General features: G+C 40.2%; 1 protein-coding gene across 3 annotated transcripts in view; it reads left to right on the plus strand.

Moving 5' to 3' along the window:
• Positions 1-14,332, plus strand: part of DGKB (diacylglycerol kinase beta) — a 655,304-nt gene that overhangs the window by 470,686 nt on the left and 170,286 nt on the right. For all 3 annotated transcript variants that reach the window (XM_077268080.1, XM_077268081.1, XM_077268082.1), the window contains exon 22: positions 2,657-2,852. In XM_077268080.1, the coding sequence (XP_077124195.1) occupies positions 2,657-2,852 (196 nt within the window). The remainder of the gene's footprint in view (positions 1-2,656; positions 2,853-14,332) is intronic.

Consider the following 14,332-nt stretch of genomic DNA (forward strand, 5'->3'; position numbering starts at 1 on the left):
TTTGCCATCACACTCCATGGGTGTCATGAAAGGAGACTATAGCAGATGAGAACACTAAGGGACTTCAAAAGGGTCACAATTACTGTACTAGTGCCACAATACATGTCCCTCTCTATGTTTTATTAAAAAGTTGGGATATAAACACTTCTATGACGACGCCTATACTCCATGGCCCCACCTACTGTGCCAAATTTTTTTTTTTGTAGAAAGGAAAGTGGCCCAATTAGGACTTTTGCTATTAGACTCCATGATTTCTATGTACGTTTCTGCTGGGAATATCACATTTACTGCCTATTCTTCTCCTCTTTCATGCCATTAAAGGGATGGTCTGGTTTAAAAAACAACACTTTTTATTATCGTTGTATAGTTTAGAGTTAAAGAAAACTGATATGTAATTTAAAGAGGTTGTCTTGGAGGTCATTGTTTTTAACGAATTGCTCAGAAGAATGGGTAATAAAAATAAAAGAAGTAATACCTCCTCAATCCTTTGCCTCTCCCTTTGGACACTGCATGAGCACCTCCTAGTTTGAACTTCTTGATCCCATCCCATTATAGAGGAAACGTGGCTTAGCCAATCACGGGCTGAAACAGTTCAAACTGTCTTCATCTTTCTGCCCGTGAACCCCTCTAACAAAATTAAGTGTGTCACATTCTCCTGGGAGATCTTGGGTTAGAAGATCGTTGCGCGTTGTGAATCGCAGATCTTCCATTTAGCCAGTGTGTTTGTGTCCCTTATTAAACGGATTTGCTTTCCTTTGGTGCTGAAGAGGTTAACGACTTTTTCTATTCTGGTAAGAAACTTACTCTATTTTCAGCTGCTTCTGATCTGGTCATTACCTCTCCCTACTAAGCATAGCCAGACCTTATCTGTCTTGCCAGTGAAAGCTTTGCTTCCTAGCTACTTGGACACCGTTGCTGCTACTGGAGATTGTTGCATGGTGTTTTTGGGTATATGTTTTCCTGATTGTCCTGCTCCCATTTGGTTGGTACATTCCTACCCGTCTCTACATTATATACCTCTTTACCTTTGGTGACTGTACATTTGTTGCATTCTGTTAGAACTGTTTTGTCTTTGTATCTTTTTTACCTTATATTTCTATCCCAGGCCTCATGGGGTGGGGAAGGGATATATCATGGTATAACAGGAGCATGGTAAGGTCGGAGACTCAGGCCTCTCTACCTTCAAGAGTACCCCAGGGACAGGGGAAGTTAGGGTCCCAGTTCCAGGGACAGATTGAGGCCCCTTTTCCTTACTTAAGACCGTCACAGCGTGACAGTGAATGAAGTATGTCAATAACCCTGCAGAGCTTAGTCTGTTATTCTTTGTATAATAGATGGTAGAAAAAGAGAATTTCTTCCTTGGTCAGACCAAAATGTCCTTAGAGACATTTGGTTGTCATACAAGATAGGAAATAGTTAACTATTCACTGAGGCTCCTATCTTTGAAGCCTCTACGGGGCTCTTAATGGGGTTTTACTTGTAAAAACAAGGGACTTTCCAAGTTACCTTTTATTAAAAATCCTCTAAGTTCTCACAGTTCTCAATAATGGACAGACTTTTAATTTTATTGTTCTGTGCCTAGGCTAGAAGAGCTGGCTAGTTTTCTTGGCAAGACACATACTTGCAAACTCTTTGCTTTAGAACTTCTGAGTGCTGCTCAGATTGCTGGCCAGTTTTAGTCTCCCCCTGCCCTCCTCTGAGCTGTCTTTGCAAACAGCATGGGAGAACTCACAGTTTAGACCAGAGGAGCAAACTTTCCGCTAGTCCAGACAGGCAATCATAAACGCACCTGCCCTTCTTTGGCAGTCAGGAAGCCGAGAGGCAAAGCAGCTGTGTGCTCCTGAAGAAGAAAGAACCCATATAAGTATGCCGAAAATGAAAAAGGTTGTTCCAGCTCCTTTGATTAAAATTCCAAACTTTCTGAGTTCACGATTAAAAATTACATTACACTCATAAAAAAAATCAAGGGGAAAAAAAGCAATGTGTTTTGAACGCAATCCTGAATTCTTTGTCTGAGCTTGTAAATAGAGTTGAGATAATTTTTCAAAATTCGGTTTTGATTATGATCAGTGGCGTATGTTGTTTTTGCTATATTCGCCAAACACAGCCGAATGTCATTTGAGTCAATGGGAGTAGAAATGACCGAATATGTTCGGAAACGATCATCAAACATAAATTCGGCACGAATAGGGTACCAATATGGCACGAATATGGCAAATTCAGATTTGGCGACTTATTCCGAATTTATTCCCTTAACTCTACTTGTAACCCCTGTAAGTGCCTGGCTTTATTTGAGCAATGTCTACACTCGCGCACCACCGTGCCGACGTCTGCAGGACTGCTGGAGATATTTTGGATTATTTTCTTTCAATTATCACAGGAAATCAATGATACATTTTAAAAACTATAATCTTAACGTACAAATCTTTGGTTTTGTTTCATCGCCTGTGAGAATTGGATGTCTTATTACCAATATTTGGTGAGAATTTCATGTCAATAGCTCCTTTAGAAATAGCTTTAATTAGAAAATTTATTTAATTTGATGTGTTCAATACTTATTTCACCCACTGTATATATATAATTCTGTTTAAGATTTATAATGAGACTTTCCCGAATTGCTGAAATGGATATATTAATTCACCTTTGTTCCTTACAGTGTGATGGCATTCAGATGGATCTTGGAAATATCTCTCTGGAAGGAATTGCTGTTCTCAACATCCCGAGCATGCACGGTGGCTCAAACCTCTGGGGAGATTCTAAAAAAAGAAGAATTAATCGAAGAATTGAAAAGAAGACTCCAGAAAAGAGGAACACGGTGACTGACGTCAAAGAGCTCAAATTTGCCGTGCAAGGTGCAGTAAATCTTACATATATCACATTCTGTTCAACAAGTGATACGTTATTAGAGGGGCGATCATCTGCTTTGGACCCCTATGTTTATGATCCAGAACAGAGAGCCTGTCTGTATGAGTATCTCCTGGACTGGAGGACTCAAGATGTCCTATAATTACATGGATGACTATTTTCATGATGGATGCAAAGTAACACTATATTCCGCTGTAACGAAAATGTCTACGTGGCTCCTGCTTGGCCAAATCAGGTGTTTGATACGGAGGGGAGGAGATACGGTTCTAAAAAAAAAAACAGGGATCATAGGCAAAAATATGTCTGTTGGGGTCAAGTTGTTCTTAATTGGACAGAGACATCGTCTCGAGCTGGTGATCTCACTGACTTGTTCTATTTGTCTTGTATTGATCTTGTTCCTGAAGACACCAAGAGTTTAAACTCTACAAAAGGTGGTGGAGGTCCAAGCAATCTACTGGTCATAGGGGTTGCTGATACCATAAAAAAAGTAAAAAAAAACTTGTAGAGCTATATTGGAGAGGATGTAAAGAGTCGTTCATAGGCGTTGTGAGGTTTTGCAGTTAGGCTGCAGAGGTAAACAGCAGAACAGGAACACTAAACCTTGTACCAAGGAACTGCATAAGAGGAGCATCCACCCATTCCAAGTCAAAATCCAAGTTGCAGAATTTTTTTTTTCATGTGGATTTTTTTCATGCAGAAACATCTCAAAATTTGTCCTTTTGCATTTGTACACTAGAAATAACTAGCACCTTCGGCACTATAGACATTTTTTTCCCAGTAAATGCATTAGGAACCTTATTCACCGAGTATTTGAAAATGTTTTTATATGGATTTTAGAGAGGAATTTGATCCAAAATTCACAAAAAAACGTGGTGTGAATATGCCCTTAGCTTTCTGTCCCAGTTCCACTATATACAAGAACACTCGGCTCATCCAAGAGCTCATGTATTTTCAATGGGAAAAAAGTTACAGGCTGTTGAATTTTGACTGCCGAATCCTTGTCTTCCACGCACCATTTATGGTGGAACATTTGGGAGGTCCCCCAAAATCGAAGGGCTTTGATGGCTTTCATCTAATTTTTTTTATTTTTATAAATCCTCCTCAAATTTCTTGATAGCATCACTTTTTAATATCTATCTTCTCTAGATTAGTGTTTTTGCTACTATGAGGATCAATGATCTACAGTTGACCAGAAAAATTTGCGAGTGCCATCTGGTGCTCCAAGTCAGCGAGACCGGTGCAGTCTTCACTTCTGCACCTGGCATTCCTCATAATATGGCAAAGCAATGAAGCAATTGCTAGGATGATATATTTTTGAAATGCTCAGAAAAATGGATCTAGTGATTAATCTCCTATAGCGGCTCAATAGAAAAGAAGAAATCCATAGTTTGTCAATCTTTATTGGCAACACAGACGCAAACTTTATTTCATGCAGGGGTGGTCTAAACTTGAAAGAGAACAAAGCCCAAGGATCCATGACTAGATCGTGACCAGGGCCGATTGTAAGTTTCAAAACTCCTAAATTCTCAACTTCAATTGCAGTTTATCAATTTGAAAGCTGTATATCATTGTTGTTATGGTTAGTGAAGAGCTCAGGACCTTCACAAGGGTTGTCGATTAGCTGTTGTCTGCTCCCCCCCGGCAAACAGCTGATTATTCCAGGAGACATGATGGCCATCTAGGCCATCTAGGTATTTTCCCTGTAGCATAAACTTGAGCTTGCGGAAAGGAGCCTTTTTTTAGAGCAGCATTGCCGTTCCATCCCGAGCAAAGGTCCTATGATGTCCATATGGATGACCATATGCTTGTGACAACCTCTTTAATGCCTGTGAGCTAAGATGTTGTTCCCTGAAATCAAGACTCTATGCTGGAAGACTAGTTCAGTTAGCAGAAAAAAAAAACCTACATAGATGTAATTTCTGGACATAGACCAATTCACAAACACAACGACGCCTTGAAGTATAAGAGGAAAACTGAAGAGCAGGAAGTACAAAAGACTGTCCTACATGTTCATACTTTCCAGGAAAAATCATTGATAATGATGAGTGGGTGCTTGAGCGCCATGCTTGAGTTCCCACCGTACATGTTTTGCGGCTGTTAGCCAATAAACATGCGGGGATTTCCTGCCATACATGGTAATGCCGTAGCCATGTTGGTTACTAACATTACTGTGATTGGCCGGCACATGGCATCATTGGGTCTTAAACATTACACTGTCCTCTGGATACAATTCAGAGAGAGTTAATCTTGAGGCGCAGGGCTTATGTTTAACCTAATAAATAAATGACATGGGGTCCCTCCTATTTTTGATAGCCAACCAAGGAAAAGCAGACAGCTGCTGGGTTATGTTATCAGGCTGGGAAGGTCCCTGGTTATCGGTCCCTTCACAGCCTAAAACTACCGTCTCACAGCTTCCACAGAATTGGTGTATCACATTAATTGTACCAATTCTTTGTCCAACTCTTCCCGCTGCCCTGGTGTGGTGGCAATTAGGGTAATAGTAGTTGGGTTTGATGACCGCTATGATTTGTCAAAAATCAAAACTGGCATTGAGCCCTGGGGTTAGTAATGGAGAGGTGTCTTTCAGACACCCCCATTACTAACCCAGTAATAAAAATAAAAGCACCAAAAAACACTTTATTTGAATAAAGACTCCACATCACTATCCCTCATTCACCAATTTATTGGAAAAAAAATCCCATGTAGGTCCACAGTAATTTAGTGAATCCAAAGTAGTCCAGAATAGGATAAATAAAAGACATAAAAAGACAGAAATAAAATCAAAAGACTGTCCCTCATTCACCAATTTATTACCCAAAATGTTGCCACACAGATTCCATGTGGTCCACATTCCTTGATTCTGTCTCCGGCGCCTGTGAATAGTGGTAAAGTGTCGGCTGTTCACAGGCGTCGGGAAGTGACATCAATGCTCATTATCGTCAGTGTCTCCCGCCTTTCTCAACGAGACTCAGCAGTTCTGATGGTCATTACCCAGCTACTGTGAATAGTGGTCACTTTACTGCTGTTCACAGCTGTCATCAAACTCAACTACCATTACCCGATTGCCACCAGAGCAGGGCAATCGGTAAGAGCTGGGCAAAGCACCAGAATTGGCACATCTAATGTGATGCGGGCTGGTATTTTTAGCCTGGGAAGGGCCCAATAACCAGGGACCTTCCCAGCCTGATAACATTTACAACACATGTAATTTTTTTAACTGCGGATTTACTGTATCTAATGCAAGTCTATTGTCAGTCCGTAAAAGTGGACAACATTGTTCCCAGCAGCGACCTGGGAGGCAAAGATGCGTCCACGCATCTTCCCCATGCTGTTCCCGTTCCATTTCAGTGCTGTTTCCATCCATTTCAGCAATTGTCCTGCCTCCCCCCAGCCATCCTCTTAGGGTCCTCCAGAAAAATGCTTGGGTTTCCCATTGACTTTCATTATACTCGATACTTGAGTCAAGACCATTCGAGCGTCCGACCTGCTCGATTCGCACACGAGCATTTTAGTGCTCGATTATCACTAAGAATTGATAATAAAGATGATCATTGGGTTATGCCTTTCAAGTAGCCGCAGTATAAAGGAACAAAGGAGGGTAATAATACCCAACATAGCACTCGTTTCTTTCCAGTGATGGGTAAAGGTCCCATAGTTTGAACAGAATCTTTTCTAAGTGTACTTTAATGGTTGCTAATGTCAGTCAATATTGCTAACTTCCATAGTATAATATGCATGAAGTCTTCACACACAGTTTGCTTGGCTAATTTCAGCTAAAAAATGGAATGGACATGTAGAATTTCAACATGTCTGATCCTTTGTTCTTAAAGGAGAGGTGTATGCCAGCAGTTTTTCCCCTCTACTCACTATGAAACATATGCACACTTGACCAAATCATGACTATGTATATAAGGAGGAAAATTAGTAGCTAACCAACAGGTATTGATTGTGTGTAGCCACTTACAGGCCCCATTAAACATTAAAGTTAGCCAAACCCGTCATTTTTTGTTGAACAGCAATCTAATAATTATTGGGTCTTCTCGACTCTACCAAAAGATGTCAAGGAGAGACAAATTAGAAGACATTTAACATTTGAAGGCCCAATCAATTTGGGCTCCATATTTCTTAGCTGCCCCCAGAGGTGTGTGGACTTAGTATTCTACAGGATAGACTTGTTGATCAATAGGTGTCCAATTGCTGGAACCCAGACCGATCAGCGGAATGAGGGACTTTTATCCTTGATGGGGAACTTTCATCCCCTTTCCAAAATGGCACAGCAGGTCAGATGCCAAACTGTTACTTCATTCATTCTATGTGGGGCTGTTGGAAAAATTGGCTCTCAGAAGCCCGTAGAGAATGAATGGTGCAGATTGAGCATGTTCTCCATTTTAACAAGAATAAAAGTGTTCCATTTTGTAAATCAATGCATGTCCCAGTAGTGACCCCCACCAATTTTTAAGCTATTCCATATTAGACTAGTGTTGGCCAAACTTGCCAATGTCGACATGTGCAGCCAACAGTTTAATGTGCATGGAGGTTCTTAACTCTTCCACAACAGACAGTATCAGTATATTACTATCCGACTTGTCCAGTTTCCATCTGCCGATCCTTATCTCGCAGCCACTCGCATAGGGAGTGCGAGATAGCTACAATTATCTGAACCATCCTTCGGCTGATAGCCACCCAATGTGATTTTGAGATGGGAAGATAATCGGGAAACAGACATACATAGGATGAGTCCAGTAACAATATTGCTACCAGTCAGTGATGGTCAACTATTATTTATTCATCGTAAGAAATCAAGCCGATCCATGGGTAAGAACTTTTCTCAGGCCTGCGTCAAGTTTGGGTAGTAGTTTTTTCATACTGTTCTCATAGAAAACTATTTAACTATATTACACCACAATTAAGGTCAATGCATCTCATGATAAGGACAAGTCCATTTGTGAAAAATAGTCCCAATTTTTGTAAAAAATGTGACACATCCTGATGAACCATAAAAAAACATTTTGGGGGGGCAAGTGTCATATCTTTGGCCAGATAAAGCCCAAAATACAAAGTTGTTATTGTAAAGGAAAAGGGTTCTGTTTGAGCAAATATTTAATTTACAGGTAGAATATCATTAAAAGGTTTTCTTATTTTGCACATAAATGGCATATCAACTTGACCAAGTGGTGGGACCTGCATCGCTCTTGAGAACCAGGCCTGTGTGTAATGGAGAGGTGATTGCACATTCGTTTGCATGGAAGTTCCAAAAATTTCTATGTAAGGATGCTGACCAATTGAGCGTGAAGGGGGTTGCATTTTTTATAGAAAGAAGTCAAGTTTTCCTAATCGTAGACAACCCTTCTAGAATCCCTTGGCCAGATAACTTTTATCTAGGAAATTCACGATGGTCGTTACATTTCATTTACTACGAGTTCAGAAGTATCCAACTTATTTTTATTTAGATTTTTTTTTATTGTTATGACTCACCCTAATCAATACTTATTTAAAGTCTATATTCTTTATCTGTATATTCTTAAGTCAGGGTATTTGTGTTCTTCGCTAAGGTCCAAGGGTCAACGAGGAATTATCTGTCCATTGTTCCATACAAGATACGAACTGATTGGTGGTTGATAGATCCTGTTCTACGCACAATAGATTGGGAAATGTGAGCGGTAACACGGATAGTAAAAAAGTAACATTTGATTGCCTTTTGGAAAGACAGAGCAATCTGAGACGTTGCCAAACATTTCTATTTTAGTCTAGTGTCCCCACCGCTATTCTCTAATAGAAGGTTTTCCGTTGGTATTGTTTTAAGCGATGTTAGACTACTCCTCCAGTGTGAAGAAGTCTTTTATATATACTGTGCTGTGTGTTGTTTTTTTATGTGTTTTTTATCCATATTGACCTATAGGTTTGTAATCTATATTATTCTTTATCCGATCAAAGAGTTGACGTTAAAGTGGCAAGATACTCATAGTCATTCCGCAAATACTTTGCAGCAATAGGTCCCTGTGAAAATGGATGTAGAGTCTTTTTCTACTATTGTGAAGTATTTATCAAGGTTGTCCTATTTTTTTATTAAACCAATACGGGATTTTATTATGAAGTCCACTGTAAAGGTTTCTCATCTGGTAGCCAGAGTTGAGCGTGCTTACAAAGACTGTCTCTTGATGTGAATCTACAATGTGTAATGCTTAATTTTCCCTGTGGGGGTGCTGCAGGAATGCTGAACACTTACTGCCAGGCTTTCCCACAGGTTACAGATCGCTGGGCTTCCTTTTGGGGACACACTTTAAGGATAGTGGAAACCCCTACTGGATAGGGACAGAAGCAGAGGCGTTGAGTCAAGGCACAACCCCTAAAGAAGTGTGACTATCCGCTGCCCCGTAGCTGAAGGAGACAGTTCTTCCAGATGTATATTTATCAGAGTTCGAGGTGTAACGATAGGCGGGCTGCGCTGCAAAAATGAAGGAGCCTTGGTGTTCAACATAATATTTTTTATTTACACCAATGTTTTTTGGCCTCTGGACCGGAGCCTTTTTTCAAGGTAAACAAAGCAAATGTTTATTTGTGGATTGCTCGTACGTTGACTTCTTAGGTTGTCAAGCCAAAAGTATTGTGCGGGAATTTGAGCAGAAATCAGATGGGTGCCGAAGATATTCAGTAGAGCAGCAAAATGTGTCAAATATTGTGTAACAGTAGTAAAGTAGAGCCGGGTATCGGTACAATAGGTGATGGTGCTGAAGAACCAAACAAGCCAGGTCTAGTTTAGAAGTTCAGTGTACAAGTAGCAATTGGACGTGCACCACTTGGAATCCCAACTTCCAGAAGACTCATTTAGCGCTGAAATAACCTTAGAGTTCAACTTTTGTGGACATGTGGCTATAAAGTATGGTGGAGAATGTTGGTAGACATATAATTCTAACCGAGTGACATTAATAAAGTAGCTTTTTTGGAGCCTTACTGCAAGTGCATTTGCCCAGAGAACTTGGAAATGAGTCTTTGGTCTTCAAAAGTGTAGAAAAGCTGGAAAAACAATAACGCATTTGGGTCTTATCTGGCGTATAAGGGGGATCAGGGTGCTGGGAATTGCTCGCCTGATGGAGTTGTGTAAAACAAATCAACTCAAACAGCTTGAAAAATGTCAGCTGCTGCAGACCCGCAAGTTAATTTGAGGAGAAGAAACAGTGGAGAGAAGGGGATGAAATACAGGTGGATGGAATCGGGAGATCAAGGATATTTCTGTGCGGTTTATTGAAAGTTCAGAAGCTTCTTCATCAGGACAAACCACAAATCATGTTAACTTTGAAATGCGTTGACAATAAACTGCAGGAAATCTCCTTGCTTATCTAACGGTATTTCCTAGTTTCATATACTGGTATCTTCGGCTGCGTAGTGAAGGCCATTTTTCCATTGTTTCTTCTCTTTGGTCTTCTAAGTGCAACAGGTTGTGATGTTGTGACCCACTTGTGTAGTGCACTTGACTTTCCACTCCAATTCTCTGACACCTTCCTTGGCCAGTATAAGCCTGGTCTGTATGACTGGTCAGCTGGCTAATCAGAGGATGGGTTCGACAGCGAATCAATGGTCCAAATTCCTTATTTGAGTTTCCTATTCAATACACCTGATGCCAGTTATTGAATTCTATATATATTATCAAGTGCACAAATTTAGATTATTTTTTTTTGGTTTGAAACCCAGATATTACTGGACTGTTCTTGTGGGGTAACCTTGGATGTTGACTTTGGACTAACTTCAGACTCTTTGACCCTTTTCTTGAATACTCTATCTTCCACTCCTCAATTCTGATCTGGTTTTTGCTGACCATTCTCTTCAGCCTTGATTTTGTCATTAACTAGTATATATCTGGTTCTGACCTAAGCTTGTTTGGTTATTTAGACACCTCTGGAGTCTCAGTAAGCAAATTTTTAGACCCTCACAGCCCCCACAGGTAAAGTTTTTAGGATTTCTTTAGTATGGCACAGGTGATGGAAGTTTCATCAAGGCATCAAGAATTCTCTCACCTTTGCAATACTGTGGAAATCCTGAAAACATGACCTGGAGTTTGGAAAAAACTGATTTAAGGATCTGAAATGTTGACTATGTCTATACCTTTGTACTATAAGTCCGTTTTTCTGTTTTCTAGAAATCCATTGGCAAGTGTTTGCATGTTTAGGCAATAAAGCTTGTAAGTGCCGGGGGCATAGCCCTCATTTACAGTGCACTGGCCTCTCTCCATTCGCTTATTCACTGGCCTCTCTCCATTCGCTTATTCACTGGCCTCTCTCCATTTGCTTCCTGTCAGTGACTAATAGGTCATTCTTCTCTGTGACCTGCTCTCCCACCCTAGATATTGGTCAGGAGCCATCATTCCCAAGGGTGACACATGCTGATTGGACGTCCAGTTCTCAAAATGTTATCAGAACCAAACTACACATATGTTTCCTCTGGGTATGATGGCTCCAGCTCTTGGGTGGAGGAGCAGGAGAGGCTGGAGAGCTGTAAGTGCAGGCTATTCTGCCTTCCATTTGCTTAAACATTCACCAGTGGATTTTGAGAAAATGGAGAAACAGAATTATTATACAAAGATAAAGGAACAATCAGCATTTCCTCTCTCTCCTGTAGAGTGTAAGCTCTTATGGTCAGTGAGGTCCTCTCTCTCCTGTAGAGTGTAAGCTCTTTTATGGTCAGTGGGGTCCTCTCTCTCCTGTAGAGTGTAAGCTCTTATGGTCAGTGATGTCCTCTCTCTCCTGTAGAGTGTAAGCTCTTATGGTCAGTGGGGTCCTCTCTCTCCTTTAGAGTGTAAGCTCTTATGGTCAGTGAGGTCCTCTCTCTCCTGTAGAGTGTAAGCTCTTATGGTCAGTGGGGTCCTCTCTCTCCTGTAGAGTGTAATCTCTTATGGTCAGCAGGGCCCTCTCTCTCCTGTAGAGTTTAAACTCTTATGGTCAGCGGAGTCCTTTCTCTCCTGTAAAGTGTAAGCTCTTATGGTCAGTAGGGTCTTCTCTCTCGCACAAATTTATTCTCTGCAAATATAATTTTTGTGTAAAGTTCGGTGACATTGTCAAATTCGAATTTCAAAATGTTCTCTCTCCTCTAGCAAATACCAGTGAGTTCCTGAGTTCCTTAGATCCTGCCATAGAGAGACTAACCAGTGCAATGTCCAAGTGTGGAAGTCCATTTTCAACTGACACTACTTATATACACCTCATGTACAGCAATAGCACTATTTTGAGAAGAAAGCAGCATCATGATTTGCTATCATTAGACAACTCCTTTAATTTTGGACTTTTACAGCCTTCTTCTCAAGTTGTGAAAAAAGGAAAATACAAAGATTCCAATCATTTGTTACATAAATGCCGAGTCTGTAATTGTATCTGCAGAAACACTTTTTGATTCCTTCAGAAAATAAGAACATCTCTCTGTAGTCCCGGATATTTGAGGAAAAATTGTTCTAGTTTTGAAATATTGTCATTGATTTAAAGGCTGTTGTCACCTCTGTGACAACAATTGAGATGGTTACCTTAAAAGACAAAAATAGCATTACCCCCTCAAATCTTATGTTCTCTGCGGAATTTGTTTTGGCATATAAAGACACTAATGCACCTGTGGATCAAATGTTCCCATCAATAGATGACATCTGGATTGAAGACAAAAGCAGTGTGTGTCATTAGACATACTGTAGTCGCGGGCATAACTAAGGCTGACAGCTTTGACTTCCAGAACCGTTATCGCAGTTTGAAGTCATATTTTTCTGTAACAACTTTAAAATAACTTAATAATTATATGTATATAAACTTGGGTTGTTGAATTTACACCAAAACTATGTTTGTTCTATAAGGTTGATCTTAGGCAAATCATTTTTTGGGTTGTAGGAAATCGGTTCTCCTGGACAATCATCTTGGCCAGTTCATGACTCCCCGAAGTAGTTTTTTTAACTCTACTTTTTGGCCCTATCATAACACTTAGTCTCTTGGGTGCTTGATCTGAGCACCAGCTTTTCTCACGCTACAAGGGTAATGACAGTTTATACAATGCGAAAAGTAGATCCCAAAAAAAATGTCGTTGTTCTCTAAGGTTGATTTCATATAGTGAATTTTTACGGAAATATGTTTCTCTCACCATACTTCTTGATCTTAATCTTAATTGTTCTTAATCTCTGGTGAGAGTTTTTTTAGGAACCCACATTTTGGCTACTTCTTAATCTACCAAAAGTAGGTTATTGACCCAAAGTCTCTTGGGTGCCTGATCTGAGCAACAGCTTTTCTCAAGTCTACAAATTAGGCTACCACTTATGACCTTTTATACAAAGATAAATGTAGATTGATAATGGAGTAGTGTCCAACTACCCAACTACTGAAATAATGTGGTCATTCTCTAAGGTTGATTTTATGTAACAAATTTTGAAGGTCTGTTTGAAGTAGGTTCTTCTCACCGTTCTTCTTGGCCTGTTTCAAATAGGTTTTTTCTAACCAATTTTCTTGGCCTGTTCTTGATCGCTGGTCAGACTTTCTTCTGGTCAGTTCTTAATCTCCAGAAGTAGGTTATTTTTTATCATACTTCATGATCCATGACTCCAAGTGAAGGTTGCCTGATCTAAGCAACAGCTTTTCTCAAGTCTCCAAATCAGGCTACCACTTATGACCTCTTATACAAAGAGAAATGGAGATTGATATGGAGAAGTGTCCAACTACTTAAAAAATGTGGTTATTCTCTAAGGTCGATTTTATGTAACAAATTTTGAAGGTCTGTTTGAAGTAGGTTCTTCTCACTGTTCTTCTTGGCCTGCACTTAATTGCTGGTGAGAGTTTCTTCTGACCCTACCTCTTAGTCAGTTCTTATTCTCCAGAAGTATGTGTTTATAGCCTTCTGCGTGCCATGGCCTATGCTTGACCCCAAGTCCCTTGGGTGCCTGATCCGTGCGCAACAAGTCTCCAAATAAAGCTACCATTCATGATGACTTACACTAAGAAAAAAGTAGATAGGCAATGGAGAAGATGTGTTACTGGAAGCTCCTGGTCCCAATGTAAAATCTCTAATGGAAGACCACCTACTATTTTTTCTACTGATGTTTTATTCTATGGCAGAGGAGCTTTAGAGTCCAGGACTTGGGTGTGGATGCTACTTCAGCACCCACTATAGTGATTAAACTAAGACCTTTGGGGAAAGAAATTGTGACCCTAGACTATCAGAAACTTAATAGTAGTTCTAATGCTGACCATATACTGTACTTTAGATAACTGTTGACCCACAGCTATTCCTACCAAACACTCATACACATTCATAATAGAAGGAGGGTAAAAAGCCACTTCTAGACTCCTTTGACAATAACTTATCGTCCTTAATAGAAACCCATCAAAACATTTTGCTTCCTGACCTGAGAGCAGCATGATGTAGGGGGAGTGACCCTGATTCCAGTGATGTTTCATTTACTTGGCTGCTTGCTGCAGTTTTTATAAAATCCCTCACAAAAAAAGTCCTT

The sequence above is a fragment of the Ranitomeya variabilis genome, chromosome 6, assembly GCF_051348905.1.
Source record: "Ranitomeya variabilis isolate aRanVar5 chromosome 6, aRanVar5.hap1, whole genome shotgun sequence".
Lineage (NCBI taxonomy): Eukaryota > Metazoa > Chordata > Amphibia > Anura > Dendrobatidae > Ranitomeya > Ranitomeya variabilis.